Source organism: Callospermophilus lateralis, chromosome 2, assembly GCF_048772815.1.
Source record: "Callospermophilus lateralis isolate mCalLat2 chromosome 2, mCalLat2.hap1, whole genome shotgun sequence".
NCBI classification, from domain to species: domain Eukaryota; kingdom Metazoa; phylum Chordata; class Mammalia; order Rodentia; family Sciuridae; genus Callospermophilus; species Callospermophilus lateralis.
Genome location: NC_135306.1, coordinates 191,962,554 through 191,986,974, shown reverse-complemented (window position 1 = coordinate 191,986,974; position 24,421 = coordinate 191,962,554). Strand labels below are relative to the sequence as shown.

The window sequence follows — 24,421 nt, the reverse complement described above, 5'->3', positions numbered from 1 at the left end:
GAACATATGAGAGTTGTAGGGTTTTTGTCAGCACCTCTAGTCATAACTCTAAGCTGTACAGTTAGTATGGTCCTTTCTTATGTATTTTAGAATGTATAATCAGGTCAATGCAAAAACATAAGAGGAGGAGAATATAAAAATTAAGATTTTCAGTTTATAAATTTGCCAGTTTTTGAAACATTGAGTGGTTTGAGTTTTATTTGCATTTTGTTTGGTTGGTTGGTTGGTTGGTTGGATGGTTTTTTCCCTCTCTTCCTTGTCTGCTACTTTAATACGTGTCAGTAAAGGGTAAAAATTATTTTTCTTGTTTGAAATTCTGATTTTATTTTTATTGTATTCTCAACTATCCTTAACTATCCATCATTAGGCTGCTGTTTAAATGAATAAATGTCTTTGACTTACTCATAACTTTATGATATTTATCGTTTTCAGGTGATGCAGATGAAGCTTCACATAGTTGCTTTGATTGCCCAAAAGGGAAATTTTTCCAAAACGTCAGCTCAGATTGTTTTAGATGGCCTTGTAGACAAAATTGGAGATGTAAAATGTGGAAACAATGCAAAGGAAGCTATGACAGCAATAGCTGAGGCTTGTATGTTACCATGGACTGCTGAACAGGTTAGTAGTAACACAAAGCTCTTTCCCCAAGTTAATTTTTTTTTTGGCACCAGAGAGATTAAACCCAGGGGTGCACAACCACACTTAAGCCACATCCTCAGCCATTTTTTTTTTTTTAAATATTTTTTAGTTTTAGGTGGAACAATATCTTTATTTTTACATTTATGTGGTGGTGAGGATTGAACCCAGTGCCTCATGCGTGCTAGGCAAGCACTGTACCATTGAGCCACAACCCCAACCCCTCCCTAGCCCTTTTAAATTTTTATTTTGAAACATGGTCTCTCTAAGTTGCTTAGGGCCTCACTAAATTGCTAAGGCTGGCTTTGAACTTGTGATCCTCCTGCCTCAGCCTCTCAAGCCACTGGGATTATAGGCATTCACCATGATGCCTGGCCTCCCCAAGTTAATTTTAAAGTAAGACCATTTTTTTTTTTAAGTTGTTGATAGACCTTTATTTTATTTATTTACATGTGGTGCTGAGAATCAAATCCAGTGCCTTACACATGCCAGGCAAGTGCACTATTGCTGAGCCACAGCCACAGCCCCTAGTAAAACCATTTTTAATATTACATTATTTTTACCTTTAATATATTGCTGCTTGATAACAAAAGCTTACCTAAGTCAAGGATAGTCTATAAAGAATGACTGTACTTTTTTTTTTTTTGGTACTGGGTTATTGAACCCAGAGGTGCTTTACTAAAAGTCACATCCCTAGCCCTTTATTTTTTATTTTCAAACAAGGTCTCATTAAGTTCCTTAGGGGCCCCCTGGTTCAGTTGCTGTGCTTCTGACTTAGAATCCTACTACCTTAGCCTCCCAAGACATTAGGATTATAGGCATATACCACAGTGCCCAGCAAGGACATTAAAATCCTTTTAAGACATTAAAATCCATAATGACCACTAATAAAAAGTTTTAAGCAGTCCCGCATGCTTTAAATACTACTGTAACTTACCTCATTTTCTTCTGGGGGTTAAATCTTTTGTTCCTAAGTTTTTCTGTAGTTGTTTAGCATCAAAAAAGCTATATTGTTCCACAGCCATCTTTAAGTCATGTTGTATGCTTATAAGAAATATGAGAGAACATAGATCTGATGTTGTTTTTCCCCTGCTCCAGGTTATGTCAATGGCTTTCTCACAGAAGAATCCCAAGAATCAGTCAGAAACTCTGAATTGGCTATCTAATGCAATAAAAGAGTTTGGTTTTTCTGGGTAAGTCAGAAAGAAGTAAAGTAGTAAAAACATCTCTAATTGGTGATTACAGTAAGAGCTATATTGTCTATAAAAAATAATATTGCCTTTTTTTTGGGGGGTGGGGGGTACCAGGGATTAAACCCAGGGGTGTTTAACCACTGAGCCACATCCCCAGTTCTTTTTATTTATTTATTTATTTATTTTAATTTTGAAACAGGGACTAGTGGCTGGCTAAGTTGCTTAGGGCCTTGCTAAGTTACTGCGGCTGGCCTTGAACTCCTGCCTCAGCCTCCCGAGTTCCTGGTATTACAGAAGTGTACCATCACTCCCAGCAAGAAAACCACTTTTATCCTTAAAAGTCTGTATTGGCTTGTGTTCTATATTTTTATATCCACTAACACAGTCCTCTGAGTTATTTTTCCTCAAGTGTTAATAACTATTCCACAGAAAAGCCATTTCCAAAGATTTCTACTCAAATGACTTTGGAAGTTGCTACATATAATCACATTTGTTTAGAGACCTACAGGCCAGTTTGGTATATTAAATACTCTCAAAAATCCCACAATGGAAGAGATTTTTAAACTTTGGGTTTTTTTTTTTTTTGTTGTTTCGTTTTGTTTTGTTTTGAGAGAGAGAGAGAATTTTTTTTAATTTAATACTTATTTTTTAGTTTTCTGCGGACACAACATCTTTGTATGTGGTGCTGAGGATTGAACCTGGGCCGAATGCATGCCAGGCGAGCGCACTACCACTTGAGCCACATCCCCAGCCCCTTAAACTTTGTTTAATCTACTGTTTCCCAAACTTACTTGTACATAGAATTCAGTTGTTTATTTTATTTAACAAAATCTTATGTAACTTCCTTTATCCAAGGTTCTTTTAAAAACACCTTTTAAATAATAATTAATTTGATTTAAACCTTATAAAAATCACCTACAGTATTGTGTTATGCTCAGTTATAAATGAGGATTCTGAAGACTAAATGCTTAAGTTATCTGCCCTCATCATAGCTAGGAAAGTGGCAAAGCCAAAGTTTGAATCTAGGCATTCTGGTTTCAAGAGAATACTATGCTTGATATACTGTGTTGCCTTTCTTTGTGCCTTGTTACTTTTTATAACAGACCTCTTAGTATCTTACAAAACAGTGTTTTGATTCTACTTATGGAAGAAACTCTACTACTCAAGAATTTGCCATTCAGTTCAATTATCATTTAAGCAAAGAACTGTTATGTCAGTATCTCTGGAGTTCTCACAAAGTCCAGGTTATTGTTATAATTCCTTTTTAAAAATTTTTCTCTTTTTTGGTTTCAGCAGTGGAGATAGAACCCAGGGTTGCTTTACCATGGAGCTACATCCCTAGCCCTTTCAATTTTTATTTTGAGATATGGTCTAAGTTGCTGAGGTCCTCACTAAATTGCTGAGGGTGACTTTGAACATGCGATCCTCTTGCGTCTGCCTTCTGAGTCACTGGGATTATAGGTGTAGGATAAGAGGTTAGATGTTTTCAACTTGGTATAATCTGAAAGAAGAACTGGCACACATAAGAGCATTACAGCCTTCTGTGGTTCTATTCTGATTGGAAAGTTTTTTTTTGTTTTCTCTGGCAGTGTAAAAGTCCTGTTTGCTGGACACAGTGGTGCACACCTGTGTTCCCAGTCCTTGTGGAGTCTGAGGCAAAAGGATTGTAAGTTCCAGGCCAAACAGGGCAATTTAGCAAGACCCTGTTTCAAAATTAAAAGGGCTGGGTTATGGCTTAGTGGTAGAGTATCCTGGGTTGAATGGCAGTACTACACTTCAAAAGTTGGCAGAGCTGGGAGAGAGAATTAATTCATAGGGTACTGAATAATCCTGTCAAGAAATTATGGTTTAGACATAGATTGTAGAGGTGTAAATGTTATGACTCAGCATATATTTGGCAAATAGAACTGAATAGGATATTAGACATAGTGAGACACATCAGGAATTACTCCAAGGACTCAAGAGTAACCTGAGTCATTAGAAGAATAATGTGGCTCTTTACTGAGTTAGAGAACTCTGAAATTGGGGGATAGACAATCAGGAGTTTAATTTTCATGTACTGGATAAAAGATGTCTGAGACATAGAAAGGGGAATGTCATAAAGTAGATGGGCAAATGAATCTGGAGTACATGAATGAATTCAAAATTGTATTTAAGAGTCTATGTTTGAAATTTCAAAATTGTATTAAGCATAATGTGATTAATCATCATATAGATAGTATTTAAAACTTACTTTAAACTGAGAGTAGATATAAATGAAAACTTCACCCAAGGGATCTAATCCCAGAGTCTGTCTATAAAACTCTATTGCTCTATTGAGTCTTCTGAAGGTTTCATTTATTTGTTTTCAATTTCTTTTTTTTTTTTTTAATATTTATTTTTTAGTTTTCGGTGGACACAACATCTTTATTTTTATGTGGTGCGCAGGATCGAACCCAGTGCCCCGCGCACGCTAGGCAAGCACACTACCACTTGAGCCACATCCCCAGCCCTTGTTTTCAATTTCTAAATGTTATTTCTTCTTATAGGTTGAATGTCAAGGCATTCATTAGCAATGTGAAGACTGCTCTAGCTGCAACAAACCCAGTGAGTATATTCTGGCACATGTAAGGGCATTATAGCCTTCTGTGGTTCTGTTCTGTTCTGATTGGAAAGGTTTTTTTGTTTGTTTGTTTTCTCTGGCAGGCCGTGAGGACTTCTGCCATTACCCTGCTTGGCGTGATGTACCTGTATGTTGGTCCCTCTTTGCGAATGTTCTTTGAGGATGAGAAACCTGCACTGTTATCCCAGATAGATGCAGAATTTGAGAAGGTAAAGATTCCACAAATGTTACAGTCCATTGGTGAACTTGAGAATCTCATTCATTAAGGCTAAACTTTTAAACCTTTGGAATGAAGAATATATATGTATTTGCTTTTGTGTTCACAAAGTATCCTTGAAAATGTGCATAAGAAATTGATTTTGTGAAGAGAACCGGTAACTCTGGTATAAGATATTTTTCTCTTTATATTCTTCTGTACTTTTGAAATTTCAAACATAGTGAGCATACTACCTATTCAAAAAGTACACAAAATAATAACTTTTTTTAAAAAATGTAAACTAAAACAAGGCACCATGTTATATATCTTTTTTTTTTTTTTTTAATATTTATTATTTAGTTTTCGGTGGAAACAATATCTTCGTTTGTATGTGGTGCTGAGGATCGAACCTGGGCCGCACGCATGCCAGGCGAGCGCACTACCGCTTGAGCCATATCCCCAGCCCCATGTTATATATCTATAATCACAGCTACTTGGGAACTGAGGCATGAAGATTGCAAGTCCCTGCTCAGCCTGGGCATCTTAACAAGACCCTGGCTCAAAATTTTAAAAAGGGCTGAGGGCTGGGGATGTGGCTCAAGCGGTAGCGCACTGGCCTGGCATGCGCGGGGTGCTGGGTTCAGTCCTCAGCACCACATAAAAAAAATAAAATAAAGATGTTGTGTCCACTGAAAATTAAAAAATAAATTTAAAAAAAAGGGCTGAGCTGCTTAGCATGCATGAACCCCTGGATTCGGTTCCCAGTAATGCCAAAGGGTGTGTGGCGGGGGGGGGCAATTTGTGATTAAGAAGTCAGATTCTAAGAAGTTTCTGTGTGAGGATCTATGGGTTTGCCCCAGCACCACACACACACACACACACACACACACCCACACACACCATTTATGTGTATGGGGTGTGTGTGGGTGTATCTACTATGTAAGTAAGTATTTTGACAGAATGATAAAGTTTGACATAGGCACCTTCCCTGATCTGTTTGTTTTCATATTCTTCATCAAGTTCATTTGCCTTATTCATTTTTGTGTAGATGCAGGGACAAAGCCCACCTGCTCCAACCAGAGGAATTTCCAAGCATAGCACAAGTGGTACAGATGAAGGAGAAGATGGAGATGAACCAGAAGATGGAGGCAATGATGTTGTCGATCTTTTGCCAAGGACAGAGATCAGGTTAGTTTCACCCTGTGAATGATTTACTTGATTCATTGTACTAAATTCTTCAGGGATGTGTGTGTTTGTGGCAATGGAAATTGAATCCAGGGCCTTGTGCATGCTTAGTAAGTACTATATCACTGTGCTACATTCCTAGCCCTTTTTATTTTATTTTGAGACAAGGTCTTGCCCAGTTGCCTAGGCTGGCCTTGAGCTTTGTGATGCTCCTTGGAAGAGTTCATAAGAAATTGATGATTTTGTGAGGAAGAAAACTGAATAACTCTGATGTAGAACTGGGTAACTTTGGAGACTTCAGCCCAGCTGGGACTACAAACTGTTATCACCATGCACAGTTTCAGTTCATTGTAAATTCTTTTTTTTTTTTTTTTTTTTTTTTTTGGTACCAGGGATTGAACCCAGGAATGCTTAACCCTTGAGACACATCCCCAGCCTTTTTCATTTTTATAAGTTTTATTTTGAGACAGGGCTTCATTGTGGTGCTTAGGTTCTCACTAAATTGCTAAGGCTGGCTTTGAACTTGCAATCCTCCTGCCTCAGCCTTCTTACCTACTGGGATTATAGGTGTCTGCCACGGCACCCAGTTCATTGTGCTTTCTCTTTGAATTCAGGGATGGGAACTTCTGTGATATCATATTCTTTTAGGAGCCTAAAATAAAAGGTTATATCTTCTATTTTCCAGTGATAAAATTACTTCAGAGTTGGTGTCCAAGATTGGTGATAAAAATTGGAAGATTAGGAAAGAAGGCCTAGATGAAGTGGCAGGAATTATCAATGAAGCAAAATTTATCCAGCCAAATATAGGTGAACTTCCAACTGCCTTGAAGGGTCGACTCAATGATTCAAATAAAATCTTGGTATGTAGACCTTGTGCCTTTTCTTTTTCTCTTCTTTCCCATTACAGAAGGTTTCTTATCAGTAAATCCTTCACTAGCAGAAAATAAACTATTGCATTATTTACTTTGACCTAGAAATCGCTTCCTTTAATTTCTTCTGTGTTTCTCAAGATATTGCACGTTTATTTATCAATTCTTTTTTAATTAAACCCAAGGGTGCTCACCACTGAGCCACATCCCCAGCCCTTTTTATATTTTGTTTAGAGACAGAGTCTCCTGAGTTGCTTAGCACCTCGCTCTTGCTGTGGCTGACTTTTAACTCAAAATCCTCCTCTTGAACCATTGGGATTAGAGGCATGTGCCACCACACCCAGCTTATTCATCAAATTTTTGTTAATTCCAAACTTTGCTTTTTACAAGGATCCAGTATTAAGTATCTTTGTATAAAACTGCATGCAGGGCTGGGGATGTGGCTCAAGCGATAGCACGCTCGCCTGGCATGCATGTGGCCCAGGTTCGATCCCCAGCACCACATACAAACAAAGATGTTGTGTCTGCCAAAAACTAAAAAATAAATATTAAAATTCTCTCTCTCTCTCTTTAAAAAAAAAAAAGAAAGAAAGAAACTACATGCAATATGTACACACACGTGTGTGCTCACTTAATTTCTAATTTTTTTTGGTGTGGGGGGGTATACCAGGGATTGAACTCAGTGTTGCTTTACCTTGGGCCACATCCGCAGCCCTTTTTTATGTTTTATATAGAGACAGGGTCTCACTGGTTGCTAAGTGCCCCACTAATCTGCTGAGACTGGCTTTGAATTTTCGATCCTCCTTCCTCAGCCTCCCGAGCTGCTGGGATTACAGGTGTGCGCCACTGTGCCCGGCTTCTAATTTTTAAATTTGAATTTTTATGTCAGGGTTTTCTTAAACTAAGCTTTTACCTTTAAAATATTATTATTATTATAAGTATTATAACTTATGATCTTAAATTCTAACAATACACTTTTATGAGCCAAAACTTATTCATAGATTTAATAGATTTTTTTTATCTCTTGAGCAGACCAGAAATCTGCTGTGTTTACTGTATGGCAACAAACAATCTTGCAAAACTTTGAGCACGTCTTGCTTATAGTTTGAACATGAAGTGTTGACTCTTTCCATTCAGGTGCAGCAGACATTGAATATACTTCAGCAGTTGGCAGTAGCCATGGGCCCAAACATCAAGCAACATGTAAAGAACCTAGGCATTCCTATCATCACAGTCCTTGGAGACAGTAAGGTAAACCTAACCCTTTCCACTATGCTGCATTCTGTAATAGACCAGCCACATTTTTGGGCTAAGGATAATTCTCTTTTCTAGAGTACATGTAAACGCTTAAAAGTTTATAAAGATGAGACAATTAGAAGAAAAACACCTTAGAGAAGTCTCTGTTGTTCACATTCAGAAAATAATAAACTTTTCTCCCCTACCTCCAAACTATAGTTGATATTATTTTTTCCAATTCTCTTCTCTGGTCAGAACAATGTTCGAGCTGCTGCGCTAGCAACTGTGAATGCTTGGGCAGAACAGACAGGCATGAAGGAATGGCTGGAGGGAGAAGATCTTTCTGAAGAGCTCAAAAAGGAAAATCCTTTCTTGAGGCAAGAGGTTAGTACCATAAATTTATCAGTTGACCATGTGCTTTACTTATGTCTTTACCTCTTTAAGAGCCAAGGCCTGCCTAACTTTTGTGTACACACACACACACACACACACAAAGTATGATTAAAATGAACTTTATTATAAAGGTTAATAAAATTGAAACCAAATTCCCAAAGTTTTTGTATTTTCGTGCCCCCCTTTTCTTTCCCGTTCCATTCACAAAACTTTTTAAAGGATTAATTTTTGTAGGATTTTTTTTCTTTCTTTGAATTCTTAAATGGTAAAATCAGAGATTTTTTTGTTTGTTTGTTTGTTTTGTTTTTTTTTTGTTTTTGATACCGGGGATTCAACTCTTAGACCACTGAGCCACATCCCCAGCCCTATTTTGTATTTTATTTAGAGACAGAGTCTTACTGAGTTGCTTAGCACCTTGCTTTTCTTGAAGCTGGCTTTGAACTGGTGATCCTCCTGCCTCAGCCTCCTGAGCCATTGGGATTACAATTGTGCATCACCGCACCCACCCCAAATCAGAGGCGTTAATCAGAGTATAAAAATAGAGTTTAGGACTGGGGTAAAATAGAGTTTAGGTAGCTCAGTGGTAGAGCACTCGCCTAGCACATGCGAGGCTCTGGGTTCGATCCTCAGCACCAAATAAAAATAAATAAATAGAATAAATATATTGTGTCCAACTACAACTAAAAAATAAATATTTTTAAAAAATAGAGTTTAGCATTCAAAAGTCCAAAAGTATAATCCATCATGCTAACAGAATAAAGAAAAGTCATATAATCTTATCAGTTGATGCTTATTGGTAATCCAATACTCATTTATTATTAAAAAAATGCAAGTTAGTAATAGAATTATTTCAACTTCATTAAGAGCACCTACAAAAACCTTTACAGATAACATCATAGTCACTGGCAGAAGACTTAATACTTTGCCCTAAAGATTAGGAACAAGATAAAGATGTCAACTCTTACAATGACTCAACACAGTTGATATATCACTTCTCATTAAATTGATCAACAAATTTAATGTATGTCCTGTAAAAATTCCAGAAAGTTTTTTTTAATAGAGAGAGGTAAGCTTATTCCAAAATTTAAATAGAAAAGCAGAGGCTCTTAAATATCCAAAACAGTTTTCATAAGAAAACAGTAGGAAAAATCACTCTACATATGTTAAGGTTTACTTTATTGCTTACCTTGTCAATTCACTATGGTATCAGTGACAGGAAGACAGGGTAGAGATAAAAATAAAAACCAGTGGAGTGGGATAGAAAGCCCAGAATTGAACCACATTTTTGTTTCCTGGCACTGTGGATCAAACCCAGGATTTCATCACTGAGCTTCATCCTCAGCCCTTTTTTAAAATTTTGAGACAGAGTCTCCCCAAGTTGACAAGGCTAGCCTTGAACTTGTTATCCTCGTGCCTTTCAGCCTCCCATCGATGGAATTGCAGGCATGAACAAACATACCCACTGTTCAACTAATTTTTCACAAAAGTAAAAAAGTGAATCAGTGGAGGAAAAGGTAGCCTATTCAACAAATTGTTCTGCAACAATAAGATATTCATAGACAAAAGAAATTGAACCTTGACCTAAACCTCATATCTTACACAAAAATTAAAACAGATCATGGATTTAAATATAAAACATTAGACTGAAACTTTGTTTTTTTTTGTACTTGAGATTGAAGGGCTTTATCCACTCAGATATATTTCCTTCTCCTTTTCTTTTTTTATTTTGAGACAGGATCTTGCTAAGTTGCTGAGGTTCTCGAAAAGTTGCTGAGGCTGACCTTGAACTTGTAATTCTCTTGCATCAGCCTCTCAAATCACTGAGATTACAGATGTGCAACACTGCACCTGTCAAGACTATGGAAAGATAACATACAATAAAAATAACAAGATTATTAAAAGACAACATAGAAAATCTTCATAATGTAAGGTTGGCAAGAAATTCTTAGTTGGTCCAGTGCTTGCCTCGCATGGACAAGGCCCTAGGTTCAATCCCTAGGACCACCAAAAAAAAAAAAAAAAAGAAATTCTTAGATTTGTAATTAAAACCATAATCCATAATAAGAAAAATTAATATATTGCACGACATCAAAATTTAAAACTTTTTGGACTGGGGATATAGGTCAGTAGTACAGTTCTTGCCTAGCAAAAAGCAAGGGCACTAAGCAACTCAGTAAGACCCTGTCTCTAAATAAAATACAAAGTAGGGGAAGAGATGTTGCTCAGTGGAAGGTGCCACTGAGTTCAATCTCTAGTACCAAAAAAAAAAAAAAGAACTAATATCTAAACTATGTAAAGAATTCTCAAAAGTCAGCAGTTTAAAAAGAAGAGGTGAGGATGCTGGCAATGTAGCTCACTTGCCTGTCATACATGGGTTCCATTCCCAGCACCCAGCACCAGAATACATAAATAAATTCATTAGAAAATGGGCAAAAGACATGAACATACATTTCACTGAAGAGAATTTGTAAATGCCAAATTATCCCCTGAAAGATGTTCGACATTAGAGAAATGAAGATTAAAAATACAATGAGGTGGGCTGGGGATGTGGCTTAGCAGTAGAGCATGTGCGAGACCCTGGGTTCAATCCTCAGTACCACATAAAACTAAATAAATAAAATAAAGGTATTAAGCCCAACCACAACTAAAAAATAAATTTTTTTATTTTGAAAAGAAAAAAACTAAGGGGCTGGAGTTGTGGCTCAGAGGTAGAGTACTCACCTAGCACGTGTGAGGCCCTGGGTTTAATCCTCAGAACCACATAAAAAACTTAAAAATAAATAAAATAAAGTTGTTTTTTTTTTAAAAAAAAAAAAAGAAACTAAAATGAGGTGATAGGCGCCATGGCGCACACCTGTAATCTCAGCAGCTCTGGGTTGGGGGGATACTGAGGCAGGAGAATCGACAAGTTCAAAGCCAGCCTCAGCAAAAGTGAGGCACTACGCAACTCAGTGAGACCCTCTCTAACATAATACAAAATAGGACTGGGGATGTGGCTCAGTGGTTGAGTGCTCCTGAGTTCAATACCTGGTACCCCAAAACAAAACAAAACAAAAAACTATAGTGAAGTATCACTACACAATTATCAAAATTGCTAAGTAAAAAATAGTGGTAACACCAAATACTGGCAACCATGTGGGAGAATTGTGATCACTCTTATTTTGCTTGTGGAAATATAAATATTCATAGTATAGCTTCCTTAGTAAGAGCTTAAAACTGCGGGTTTAGCTAAGGGATATAGCATTTGACTGCAAAATGGCCAAAACTTAGAACAGCTCAGATATCCTATAGCAGGTGATTTCAACTATTGAACATTCATACATGGAACACTATTTTGTCAGAAGGAATTTTGCTGTACAACAAAACCAAACCCAAATAGTTAAAACTATTTGATTCCATTTTCATAACTCATTTAGGTTTTATTTTATTTTGCTTTTGATTATTTGCCATATTGGGATTAAACTTCCAACCCTGTGAATGCTAGGCAAGTTCTCTATCACTGAGCTATATAACCCCAGTCCTATATAGCACATTTAAAATGACAGAATTTTGGAAATGGAGAATAGTGGTTGCCAGGAAATGGGGATGTGGTTTTAGAAAAGTTCAGCTCAAGAAATCCTTTTGATTGTAACTATTCAAAATCTTCACTATGATGGCAGATATATTAACATATACATGGTAATATGGAAGAAAAATAAATATTCATACACAAAAGAGTACAAGTAAAAATAAGATCACTGAATTGTATCAGTATCAATAGCCTGGTTGTGATATTGTAGTATACATTTGTAATGTATTATAAATGAAGGAAATTGGGATCTTTATGTGTTCTTATAAATGCAAGTGAATCTGTAATTATCTTAATAAAAATTTCAGTGAAAAAATAGACATGTGAGTTATTTTAGGAGTATAGAAAAATTATATAAAATATATATATACACACACAAAAATTTCATAAAATAGAAGTCTTAATAGAATTTGTCATCTGATCAAATAAATGTTTTGGGTCTTTAAATATTTTTTAGAACTTAAAGGAGGTAAGTGAAAGTTTTTCATCTTTAAAATATTAATTAAGGAGGCTGGGGACGTGACTTAATGGTAGAGCACTTGCTTATCATATACAAAGTTCCGGTTCAATCCCAAAGTCACCTAAAATATATTTAGAACCGGGTATGGTGGCACATGCCTATAATCCCAGTGACTTGGGAGGCTAAGGTAGGAGGATCACAAGTTTGAAGCCAGCCTTGGCAACTTAGTAAGACCCAATTTCAAAATAAAAACAAGTGGTAGAATACTCCAGGTTACTGCTATACCATTAAAAAAAAAAAAAGAACTATTAAAACTTTATAATGTAATGCCTAAAGATGATCCTATGTCCTTATCTTAAAGATGATTGTCATCATTGCACGTATTATTTTAATGTAACACAAGTGTTTTTGGTTTTGTTTTTTGTATGGGGATTGTACCCACGGATACTTTACCACTGGTCTACATCCCTTGTCCTTATTTTTTGTTTTGAGACAGAACTTTGCTAAACAGGATGGTGGTAAACGCTCCCAGCAACTCAGGAGGCTATGGCAGGAGGATCACAAGTTCAAGTTCAGCCTCAAAAATTTAGACCTTATCTTAAAATAAAAAGGAGGGCTAGGGATGTGGCTCAGTGGTAAAGTACCTCTGGATTCAATTTCCACTACCAAAGAAAAGAGAGAGAAAAGAAAAGAAAAAGGATTTTGCTAACTTGGTTAGGCTTCACTAAGTTGGTAAAGCTACCCTCAAATTTTCAACCCTCCTGCCTCAGCCTACTGAGTTGCCAAAATTACAAGCATGCATTGTGGCACCCAGCAACATAACAATGTTCTGGAGCAATAAAAAATACTGATTTCATATTGGGAAGTTGTAGCATAAGAATTAATTCAGTGTTGGTAACTAATGAAATCATTAAGCCTGAGATCACAAATAATAACAATTTTCCATTTGAAGTGTGATTAATCTTTCTTTCTTTTGACAGCTTCTGGGCTGGCTGGCTGAGAAACTACCTACTCTTCGTTCCACCCCTACAGACCTTATCCTTTGTGTTCCTCATCTTTACTCCTGCCTAGAAGATCGAAATGGAGATGTACGAAAGAAGGCCCAAGATGCTTTGCCATTCTTTATGATGCACTTAGGATATGAAAAAATGGCCAAGGCTACTGGGAAACTAAAGGTACCACTTGCTGCTGCTGTTAAAGCCATTAGTAAACTATTGAACATGAATTTATATAAGCAAAGTATCATATTTACCTACTATGAGACTCAGTTTGAAATCCTAATGAGAGCAAAAATAAAATATTTAGCATTGTAGAATTTCTGAGAGTCTACCAGCCCCACAGGGTGAAAACTATGACCATCCAGAATGATAGCAACTTAAGTGTGACTTCATAATGTGTATTGTTTCTCTTGCACTGGGTGTTGCCTCCCTTCATTGGTATTTCAAAACTAGCAGCTCAGTCATTTGACAGCATATCTGTTAGTAAGCTTAGTATGAGTATACCATTTATGTTACCTCTCACTTATGTTACATTGTCTCTGTAGCCAACTTCTAAAGATCAAGTATTGGCCATGCTAGAGAAAGCCAAAGCTAACATGCCAGCCAAGCCTGCTGCGCCTGCTAAAGCAACATCCAAACCAATGGGAGGGTCAGCTCCAGCCAAATTCCAGCCTACATCAGGTAACTCTGTTTTGAGAAGGTTGAAAGGAAAGGAAATAACCTGAGAAAACTCTAAAAGATATCCAGTTTTCATCCTTTTATTGAGCCAGGAATTGTGCTAAGGTTATGACAGTGATTAATTTGGTTTCCAAGGGTAATTCTCAAAGTATTCCATGCTGTTTTTAAGATTTCTACAACTGTTTTCTAACATTGTTTATTCCAGTTAGAGTAGGAATTGGGAACATCTAGTTTAAACCACTTTATTAGCAGATGAGGAAACTCAAAGAGGTTAGTGACTTGCATAAGGACAAATAGCCAGTGCCTAAGGCAGCTTAAAATTCTACTTAAGTCACAAATGAGTTCTTCTTTTACCACACTTGGCTACCTGCTTTTTTACTAATCCATTCAAATGTTTACTATTGTGTGTGTGTGTGTGTGTGTGTGCGCGCGCGTGCGTGCGTGCACGTGCACGCATGTGCTGGGTTTTGAACCTAGGGCTTTGTACATACAAAGTACACACAACCACTGAACTTTGTTCCAGCCCCTACTAATGTTTAATGGAAGGAATATTCTCAATTTCTTCATTCCCATGTTAATATTTTGTAATGTTGGGCTGGGGTTGTGGCTCAGTGAGAGAACTCTTGCCTTGTGTATGTGAGGTTCGATCCTCAGAACCACATAAAAATAAACAAAATAAAGATTTTGTGCCCATGTATAACTAAAAAAACAATATTTAAAAAAAAAAGACTTCTTGATTAAACATAAAAATATTCTGTTTAACAGGTTAAAAGTTATTGATGCTATAAAGTTAGAAACTTTACATCTGTAAAACTCTTCATATCAACATACATATTCAGTTTTAACCGAATTGCTACGTATAGGATAATGAATCTCAATTTCATTGTCCCGGGTAATCAGTTTCAGAAATGACAGACACTACAATTAAGGCAGTACCTATCTGACAAAAAGTGATTTTTTTAATCCTTATTTGAAGATAATTTTAAAACTACAGGAGTTTTTTGTTTTTGATATTGAAGATTGAAGCCTGAGGTGCTTTACCACTGAGGTATATCCCCAATCCTTTTAATTTTTATTTTGATGTAGGGTCTTACAGTTGCTGAGGCTGGCCTCCACCTTGCACTGGTCCTGCCTCAGACCCCTTAGATACTAGAATTACAGTCATGCACCACTGCACCTGGCTAAAACTGCCATTTAAATGTTTAAAGGAGATGTAGACTTTCTGAATTTTCTTTTTTCTTCCTATACCCCCAGTACTGGGGATTGAACACTTTGTCTCACTGCACTACATCCCATCACTTTTTTTTTTTATTTTGAGAGAGGGTCTTGTTAAGTTGCCCAGGCTGTCCTCAAACTTTTGATTCTCCTGTCTCAACCTCTTGAGACTCTGGAATTACAAGCATGTGCCACTGTGCCCTGCCTGAATTACTTTTTTAAGGTTATGCTAAAATAGGAATTTGAGGAGAAAAAAGACTAGTAAAAAAAAATCTAACTGAAAATACCTTATAAATTGATTTGTTTAAGACTGCTGGTTGGTTTTCTTATTATCATAGTATAACCTTCCCAAAATAAAAAAGGTTATTATTAGAATTTACCCTTATCTTACATGCTTTCTTTCTCAAAGCACCTGTTGAAGATTCTGTTTCCAGCACCGTAGAAGCTAAACCTGATCCAAGAAAGGCCAAAGCTCCAGGGGTTTCCTCTAAAGTAAAGGTGTGTTAACTCAGCGTACTTAGATGTAGATTTGCTCTTGCATTTGTTTTACACATTTCGTTGTCATTCTATTAGGAAAGATCATATTGTATATTGTATATAGAACATCACTACTTTTTTGTTTTTTTAAGTATTTGAGATTGAACCCAGGAACACTATACCATTGAGCTATGTTTCCAGTCCATTTTAGTAAGACCCACCCACCACAACAGATACCCTGCTCTCATGGTTCTTGTTATACAGATCTCTAGGGAAGATTTGCAGTAGTGAAAGAGAAGGAAGCATATACAGAATGGTCACTTTAGACTGATACGGATTTGAGAGAAGAATAGTTATCAGCTTTCTTCCAATTTGGCTCAGTTAAGTCATAATACTAGAGGGTGCTCTGATAGTCTAGAAGAAATACCTTTTGTCCTTATGCCAGTGGGACTTGAATCACTAATTTTTTCAATAACCATGCAGAGTTGGATGATTTAAAGAAATACACTCTTGTGTTTCATTTTTTAACTAAGCCCTAGGTAATTTTTTCATTTAATTTTTGAATCATAGCAAATTATCAGTTACTATTATCAAAGTTCTGAGCTGGTCATTGCATTCAGACTGTTGATTATTTAATACTTACAAAAGGAAAATTATAGAAGTGTATAATAGTAGTAAATCTAAATGAAGAAAACAGTTTAATTAACTATATCCAATGGGTGAAAAATTATAAGATTATCTCTCAGTACTCTTATTATTATACTCCCATCATAGAGTAGATAGATACTTTCTAGTCTTTCTTTAAATATATTACAGTTGTCCATTTTTCTTCCCTCTGCTTGGGTCCTTTAGCTTTGAGTTATTTAAATGGGTAGTTATCTTCTAAACTATGCACTGAAGTTGTTCTTTTCCTGTCCTTCCTTCCTTATCCTAAAATGAGCAAGTGCTTATTTTAGCATTTTGATCACAAGTGCATTGAAGTATTTTTGACTCTGTTCTAAGTGCCATAATTTTTTTCCTGTCTTTGCAGTTTACAAACAATTTTACATAAGCAATCTCATATTTGTTTTGATTAATGACTTAAATGTTTGGACTAAAAAGAAATTCTGGCCAACTAGAAATAGTAAATTCTTGCTACATTTATACTAATAATAATTCCAGTAATGAAATTTGAATTTTCCTTAATTATATGTACTGTAACCCACTATTTTCTTTTCACCTGATACAAAGATTCTAAATCTTGAATTATTTTTAAAAACTACATTAGTGAATAAGCATTAAAGTGTTTCTACCAACTTTAGGAGAAGATTCAAAGGGGCTCCAGTTGTGCTGTTTTGATAGATACATTAAATAAATATAGGGAGAAATAAAAGAGCTTTCTCAACTAAGTGATATGAAATGTATAAATGTCATTCAAAATATCATTAATATGAAAGATAAAAGAATATCAGAGATTTCAAGAAAGCAAAGAATTATCCAATAAACAAACATTGACTGTGACTCAGACTAAGAGAGGTAATAGCTTTTCCAACTATATTTCTTGCCAGCTCAAGAGCTAACTGATAGTTCTAGAGAAAACAGTACAAAAACGTATTACGTGCAAGATTTTGTATCAACTGTTTCTTTCATGTTGGAATATAATGTAGAGAGATGTCTCTGGTTTTTGTAAAAATGCCCTTTTCCTGGGCAGCAACATCATATTCTGTAGAAGTGGCCTAACTAATCAATATTCCCTGAACTTTGGTTGTAGGGTATACAAGGAAAGAAAGTGCCAAGCAAAACCAGCTTAAAGGAAGATGAAGACAAATCTGGGCCTATTTTTATTATTGTTTCAAATGGAAAGGAGCAAAGAATGAAAGATGAAAAAGGATTGAAGGTAAGGAAGAGTTTTTTGCTTATCTTTGTTTTATTTTGTTAATTATAAATAGCTTTGCAGTCTGAATGAAATTCATATTTTGAAATATCTGAGAATTAACTGAATCTTTTACTTATTTAGTACTTTATTCTCAAAGATTACTGTATGGGAACAGTAATTGGTACAAAAAGTATTATAGGACCTAGTGCCTGTTTTTCCTCTAAGTAGAAGTAACTTTGTAGTCTTTTGCTTTTTTTTTTTTTTTTTAATCAAACATTATAAGTATTCATTTGTTTTTATTAATTGAACACATGCAATGGACTGCTTCTTTATCTTTCTTGTATGTAATGTCTTTTTTTTATAATAACTTTATTTTATTTGTTTATTTTTTTTAATGGGGTGCCAAGGATTAAACCCAGTGCTTCATACATGCTAGGCAAGCGCTCTACCACTCAGCGACAATTCTGTCCCCGTATGTAGTATTTTGAAATGAAGATTTGGTAAATATATATTTGATTAGATCAATCACTTCACTTGGGCTCAGTAGTAGATCTCTTACAGGGCATACATAAGGCCCTGGGTTTGATCCTCAGCTCCACCAAAGCAAAAAAAATATCATTGTTTTGGTTTTATTAAGTGTTTAAAGTTTGTTTTTTCCAAAATATGTAAATTTTTTGTTTATTACAGTATCGGGAATTAAGCTCTGGTGCTCTACCACTGAACTAATCCCCAGCCCTTTTTCACTAAGTTGCTTAGAGTTTCATCATTAATTTGCTAAGGCTGGCCTTGATCCTCCTACCTTAGCCTTTAAGTCACTGGGATTAGAGATGTGCACCTCTGCATCAGCTCAGTTTATATATTGTTTTTAAAAACAGAAATTCAAATGATATAACAAGTACAAAGTATAGTCTTTAAAGTATCTATGAAAAGCATGACTTTCTTTCCTGTCTCCCTCCTCAGAGAGTGTACTACTTGTTGTATGTCTTTTGCTTTTAATGATGTTTAAAATATCATAAATATTCTGTGTGTGACTTCTTTTTATTGGCACATTATATATGCATATCTGCTTTATCGCCAATCCATTATGTTGAACACTTTAGGTTGTTTCTGGTTTTTGACAACTACAAGATGTGCTGCCATAAACATCTTTGAATGTAGGTCTTTATGTATATATGTGTTAAATACAAAAAAATGGTACGTGCTTTTTCAATTTTAATATTCAAAATTTTTCCTCTATTAAAGTTGTGCTGTGTTTCACTGTATTATATAATTATAATACTGACTTTTCTAGTAAAAATTGCTCAAAATTATTTTCCTATAACATTTTCAGAGTTAATAAGTTTCCAGAAATATGACATCTTTAATTGACATTTTGTGTTCGTATTTACTTACAAATGAATCTTATTTAATTAAAATATCTATTGAGTCCTGCAGCTGCTTTAAATAAGGCTCTCTACTTCATTTCAGTTGAATACTTTATATCCAGACTCTCTTTAATTTTTTTTTTTTCAGGTGCTGAAGTGGAATTTTACTACCCCACGGGATGAATATATTGAACAACTCAAGACTCAAATGTCTAGCTGTGTAGCTAAATGGTTACAAGATGAGATGTTTCACTCAGACTTTCAGCATCACAATAAGGCCCTTGCTGTCATGGTTGATGTAAGTCTGCAATAAATAAATGTGCATGTGTCTCAGTCATGTGAGAATACTAAGCCCTATAAAATAATCAGAGTGCCTGGAAAGAAGAAGTAGAATATACCATGTTTTCAGTTCTTATGTAATAAATAAACGAGTGTGTTTATTTCTTAGGTCTTAATTGAAGGCTTAAAAATCTAGCTTTTTTTTTTTTTTTTTTTCTTAAGGATGCAATAAAATTTTAAAAGTATTTGCCTGATAGAATTTAAAATTTTATATGGTCTCATTTGTGGGGTTTTGTTTTATTTTAAGCACTTGGAGAGTGAAAAAGAAGGTGTCATTGGTTGCCTGGATCTTATCTTAAAATGGCTTACCCTACGTTTTTTTGACACCAATACAAGCGTCTTAATGAAAGCACTGGAATATTTAAAATTGCTCTTCACCCTGCTAAGTGAGGAGGAATATCATCTTACTGAGAATGAAGCATCTTCCTTCATTCCCTATCTCATCCTCAAGGTAATATGTTGTTCTCACCCTAGGAGATTGCTTAAGCTCCCAATTGACTTCAGTTTTTGTACATTTATTCCCTCTTTCTTTTTCTTTTATATCCTCATGCCTTTCCTCTTTCAAGATACAGTAATGCATGATGTGGCCAAGGAATGATCTTGCTTAGTCTTTATTTTCCTTGTTGACTAGGTTGGAGAACCAAAGGATGTCATTCGTAAAGATGTTCGTGCCATCCTAAATCGGATGTGCCTTGTCTACCCAGCCAGCAAGATGTTCCCCTTCATCATGGAAGGAACCAAATCCAAAAACTCTAAGCAGAGAGCAGGTGAAGCAGACTGTTTTATTTTTTATTTTTATTTTTTTGTTATGCTGAGGATCAGACCCAGAGCCTTGCTAGTTAAGTGCTCTGCCACTGAGGTATACCACCAGTCTATACAATTAAAATTGAGATGTGAGTGTCTACAACAGTGACCCCCTTGTAGAAATAGTTTGTAGACACACAAGGACATTTCTTCAGTGTCTTTGTAGTTGATGCCAACCTTTTGATTTAGACTGTGAGAGTGATGAGTTGCACACTGATGGAGTCGGTATCAGATGATACAGACACCATTCAGTACTACCCTGGTGACAAAATCAGGTGCACAGGGGCCATCTGACTCACAGACATCCGTTTCTTTCAGGAGTACTTTCTATAACACCATTGTTTCATTGAGAAGAGGCAGAATACAAGAAAAAAACTCTAGGTAGAGCTTGAATAAGATTTTAATCTTCATGTATGCCAAAGGGAATCTTTCCTATAAAAGAGAAGTCTGTATGCCACATGTGCATTGATTCTCAGTAATCTAGTTCTTTTTCTCCCCAACAGAGTGCCTGGAAGAGCTGGGATGTCTAGTCGAGTCTTATGGCATGAATGTTTGCCAGCCAACCCCAGGAAAAGCCTTAAAAGAGATTGCTATTCACATAGGTGACCGAGACAATGCTGTACGAAATGCTGCACTCAACACCATTGTAACAGTATACAATGTACATGGAGATCAAGTGTTCAAACTGATTGGAAATGTGAGTGACTTTTCTCTGGGTGGTGTCAGCATTTTATAAAAAGTATTCCAAGGTGTCTTAGGTGCCAAGTGTCCTGCAGTATCAACTATACCTAAGTTTTTCCACTTGGGGTAAACTCGACTCATCAATGTATCCTAGAATCCAGATAGACAATTGAGGATTCTCTAATAATTGAAGGCCATTTATGCTTTGTTTTATTGGAAATCAGATTTTCTTAGTGTTCTATTTGTAGCAGTTTGCTTTAGACATGAGAGCTATTTATACATGAAGAAATCTGAGCTGGTCTAGGATTTAAATTCTACGCAGCAATCTGCTCTGTAATTTTTAATGCATTTGGTTTTTAGTTACATAGTTCCCAAGGGAGTACTTTTTATCTACTGTTACCTGTCATATCAAAAGCATGCCAGTATTCCTAGCTATTCATGAGGCTCAGGCAGGAGGATTGTGAGTTTGAGGCCAGCCTGAACAAGATAACAAGACCCCGTCTTTTTTCTTTTCTTTCTTTTTTTTTTTTTTTTGTTTTTTGTGGGGTTTTTTAAATATTTACTTTTTAATTGAAGTTGGACATAATATCTTTATTTTATTTATTTTTATATGGTGCTGAGGATAGAACCCAGGACCTCGCACCTGCTAGGTGAGCACTCTACCACTGAGCCACAACCCTAACTCACAAGACCCCATCTTAAAAGGAAAAGAAAACATGTTGAGCTACAGCTCCAAGCCACTTTTTCAGACACATTAGATTCTGCTTCTGACTCCTTGCTTCCTTTGAGCCAGTCAGTACTGTGGCTAATACTCAATTTTTCACTCCAGTTACCTCATCCTAGCACCATTTATATACCCTACACTTAAATTAATTTACTTATATCTAATCAAATCTTTACTGCCACCCAGTTGAAAGAGAGAAAACAGGTGGGAATTTTATAAATGACCAGAAATGAAGATTCTTGTTCATAATCAACCCAGCAAGTTAGTAGTAACAAAACAAAAACAAGGGGGCTGGGGATGTGGCTCAAGTGGTAGCACGCTCACCTGGCATGCATGCGGCCCGGGTTCGATTCTCAGCACCACGTACAAAGATGTTGTGTCCGCCGATAACTAAGAAATAAATATTAAAAAAATTCTCTCTCTCTCTCTCTCTCTCTCTCTCTCTCTCTCTCTCTTCTCTCACTCTCTCTTTAAAAAAAAAAAACAAAAACAAGGAAACTTCATCTAAGTTTTGAACTCTTAATAAAATTGTAATTAGGGGCTGGGGATGTGGCTCAAGCGGTAGCGTGCTTGCCTGGAATGCGTGCGGCCCGGGTTCGATCCTCAGCACCGCATACAAACAAAGGTGTTGTGTCCATCAAAAACTAAAAAATAAATATTAAAAAAATTCTCTCTCCCCCCCTCTCTCTCACACTCTCTCTTTAAAAAAAATAATTACCCATATTGAAATTAAAAATTACACTGTAAAATAAATTTGAGTAAAAATGCATTCTGTCTCTTCTCTAAAAAAAAAAAATTGTATTTTGTATCCTTTCCTTTTTAAATAATTTCTCTTGTTATTATAGGTAGGCAGATATTAATAGCAGTTACTTTAAAATATAGTGTTTTTGAAAGTAAAATCCTAGCATAGTAGCTTCAACATGAAAATAGATAATTCTTGAATCTTCTAATTAGGTTTTTAATTATCCACATATTTTTGTAGATGGATATGCTAATAAGTTAAATTTGGTCTCACAGCTTTCTGAAAAGGATATGAGTATGCTTGAGGAGAGGATTAAGCGATCTGCAAAGAGGCCCTCTACTGCACCAATGAAACAGGTGGAAGAGAAACCTCAGCGCATGCAGAACATAAGCGCCAATGCTAACATGCTACGCAAGGGACCAGCTGAAGACATGTCCTCCAAACTCAAGTATGTGGATGGAGATAGTTGTCTGGGAGCATCTCTATGGACTTAGCTTTGTGTGCTCAGAGCTTGTCCTGTAACATAATCTTGAGTTCTTGTCATTATCATGCATGACAGAGTGTCTGGGTAAATGTCTTGTAACCAAATGTTTAATCTTTCAGTCTTCATTGTCTTTGTCTTTGTCTCAAAACCACTTCTAAATGGTCTTGTGCCTTCTTTCACTGCTTTTCCGTGGACAGAATTATGTATCGCACTTATAGGATGTAAGTACTGCCTGCTAATTTTCATTAGCAGGGCTCTTATATCTTTCTAACTTCTAACATGGATTCATCCCCTCTGGAGGCTGACTGGCTTAGAGTTTATAACCAGGAGAGAGGGTATTCATAAATATCATGCCTGCCATAAAAGTCCAGTAGATAGCAGAAATGGCACCTCACTATAATGAGGCTAAAAAACTGATTTGCCTTTTTCCTTGGGTTATATTTAGTTGTGCTCGGGTTCTTGTTCTTGAAATAAGGCTAAATAAAAAGTATGCAACCCAGAATTGGCTTGGGACTCAAAATACTTCCTTCTAAGCAAGACAGCTAGCTCTATTTTGGGTTGTGTCATGAGTATAATTTTAACCAAATTGAATTTGGAAACATCACATACCTATTTCTGAGATATAATGCTGGCCATGACCTGTTGAGTGACGATGCTTAAAAAGGGGTGACTGTCCTTCAAAGTATGCATGGACTGATGCAATGTTTATGATTAGAAAAACTTAAACACTGATTAATTTGGTGGAAAAACACCAGCTAGTCTATATTTTTCTTTTGTTTTTGCCCATACATAGTGAGACTGAATCATATAAATACACGTTATTTTCTGTTCCGTATGGAATAGAACTAAGTACAAGTTTTGTTAACTTTAGCAAATTAATGATAATACTTCTAACTTGGCTGGTAATGTAAGTACTATTAAACTTATCTACTCTCTTAGGACATTCATGAACCAATGCAGTGTTATTGCCTAAGGTACCTTTCTTAGACTCAAGGACTTCAATCATTCAGGGGGGCTGAAACCAGAAGTTGAACATCTGTCTTGAAGCTTTGAGTCAGCTGGCAGTTGTACTCTTGCCCTATGGTTAAGAAGTCTGTCTTAGTTCAGGAGCCTCTTTTTGCTTCCTTTAGCCAAGCCCGAAGCATGACTGGGCATCCCGAGGCAGCCCAAATGGTTCGCCGAGAATTCCAGCTGGATCTAGATGAGATTGAGAATGACAATGGTACAGTTCGATGTGAAATGCCAGAACTTGTTCAGCACAAACTGGATGACATTTTTGAACCAGTCCTTATTCCTGAACCCAAGTAAGTTCAACTTATTTATTTAAGTATAAGCAGTTAATGATCATCAGAGGATATATCCGAAAAGAGCCCTCAGTGGAAATGTGCAGTTAAAACTTCTTAGAACTAATTACTTTTTGGCTGATAGCAGGTTTTTTTTTTTTTTTATTAAGGCCTGGTTCTAGAGGGGAATTGCATAATTCCCACTTTTTGTAATGTTTTGTAATGGAGATTGAATTTTCCCCTTTGTTCTACTCTCTAGGATCCGAGCTGTTTCTCCACACTTTGATGATATGCACAGTAATACAGCATCCACAATCAATTTCATTATCTCCCAAGTAGCCAGTGGTGACATCAACACAAGTATCCAAGCTCTGACACAGGTAATGGGAATGCTCACAGGTAATGAGAATGATAAATTGCTCCCCAGCCAAGTCACTTT

The 24,421-nt window shown here is 36.2% G+C and overlaps 1 protein-coding gene and 1 non-coding gene across 5 annotated transcripts in view; both read left to right on the top strand.

Moving 5' to 3' along the window:
• The window catches only part of Ckap5 (cytoskeleton associated protein 5), a 103,839-nt gene that overhangs the window by 62,840 nt on the left and 16,578 nt on the right, over window positions 1-24,421 (top strand). For all 4 annotated transcript variants that reach the window (XM_076847133.2, XM_076847134.2, XM_076847135.2 and 1 more), the window contains 19 exons: window positions 433-618; window positions 1,735-1,829; window positions 4,358-4,415; window positions 4,515-4,640; window positions 5,676-5,815; window positions 6,498-6,672; window positions 7,819-7,932; window positions 8,173-8,301; window positions 13,319-13,513; window positions 13,882-14,017; window positions 15,639-15,727; window positions 17,457-17,582; window positions 19,074-19,223; window positions 19,512-19,715; window positions 19,896-20,031; window positions 20,572-20,765; window positions 22,491-22,663; window positions 23,830-24,003; window positions 24,242-24,362. In XM_076847133.2, the coding sequence (XP_076703248.2) occupies window positions 433-618; window positions 1,735-1,829; window positions 4,358-4,415; window positions 4,515-4,640; window positions 5,676-5,815; window positions 6,498-6,672; window positions 7,819-7,932; window positions 8,173-8,301; window positions 13,319-13,513; window positions 13,882-14,017; window positions 15,639-15,727; window positions 17,457-17,582; window positions 19,074-19,223; window positions 19,512-19,715; window positions 19,896-20,031; window positions 20,572-20,765; window positions 22,491-22,663; window positions 23,830-24,003; window positions 24,242-24,362 (2,721 nt within the window). The remainder of the gene's footprint in view (window positions 1-432; window positions 619-1,734; window positions 1,830-4,357; window positions 4,416-4,514; window positions 4,641-5,675; window positions 5,816-6,497; window positions 6,673-7,818; window positions 7,933-8,172; window positions 8,302-13,318; window positions 13,514-13,881; window positions 14,018-15,638; window positions 15,728-17,456; window positions 17,583-19,073; window positions 19,224-19,511; window positions 19,716-19,895; window positions 20,032-20,571; window positions 20,766-22,490; window positions 22,664-23,829; window positions 24,004-24,241; window positions 24,363-24,421) is intronic.
• LOC143393281 (small nucleolar RNA SNORD67) lies at window positions 20,260-20,368 on the top strand. The gene has a single exon (XR_013090576.1). It is a non-coding gene; the product is annotated as a small nucleolar RNA SNORD67 (small nucleolar RNA).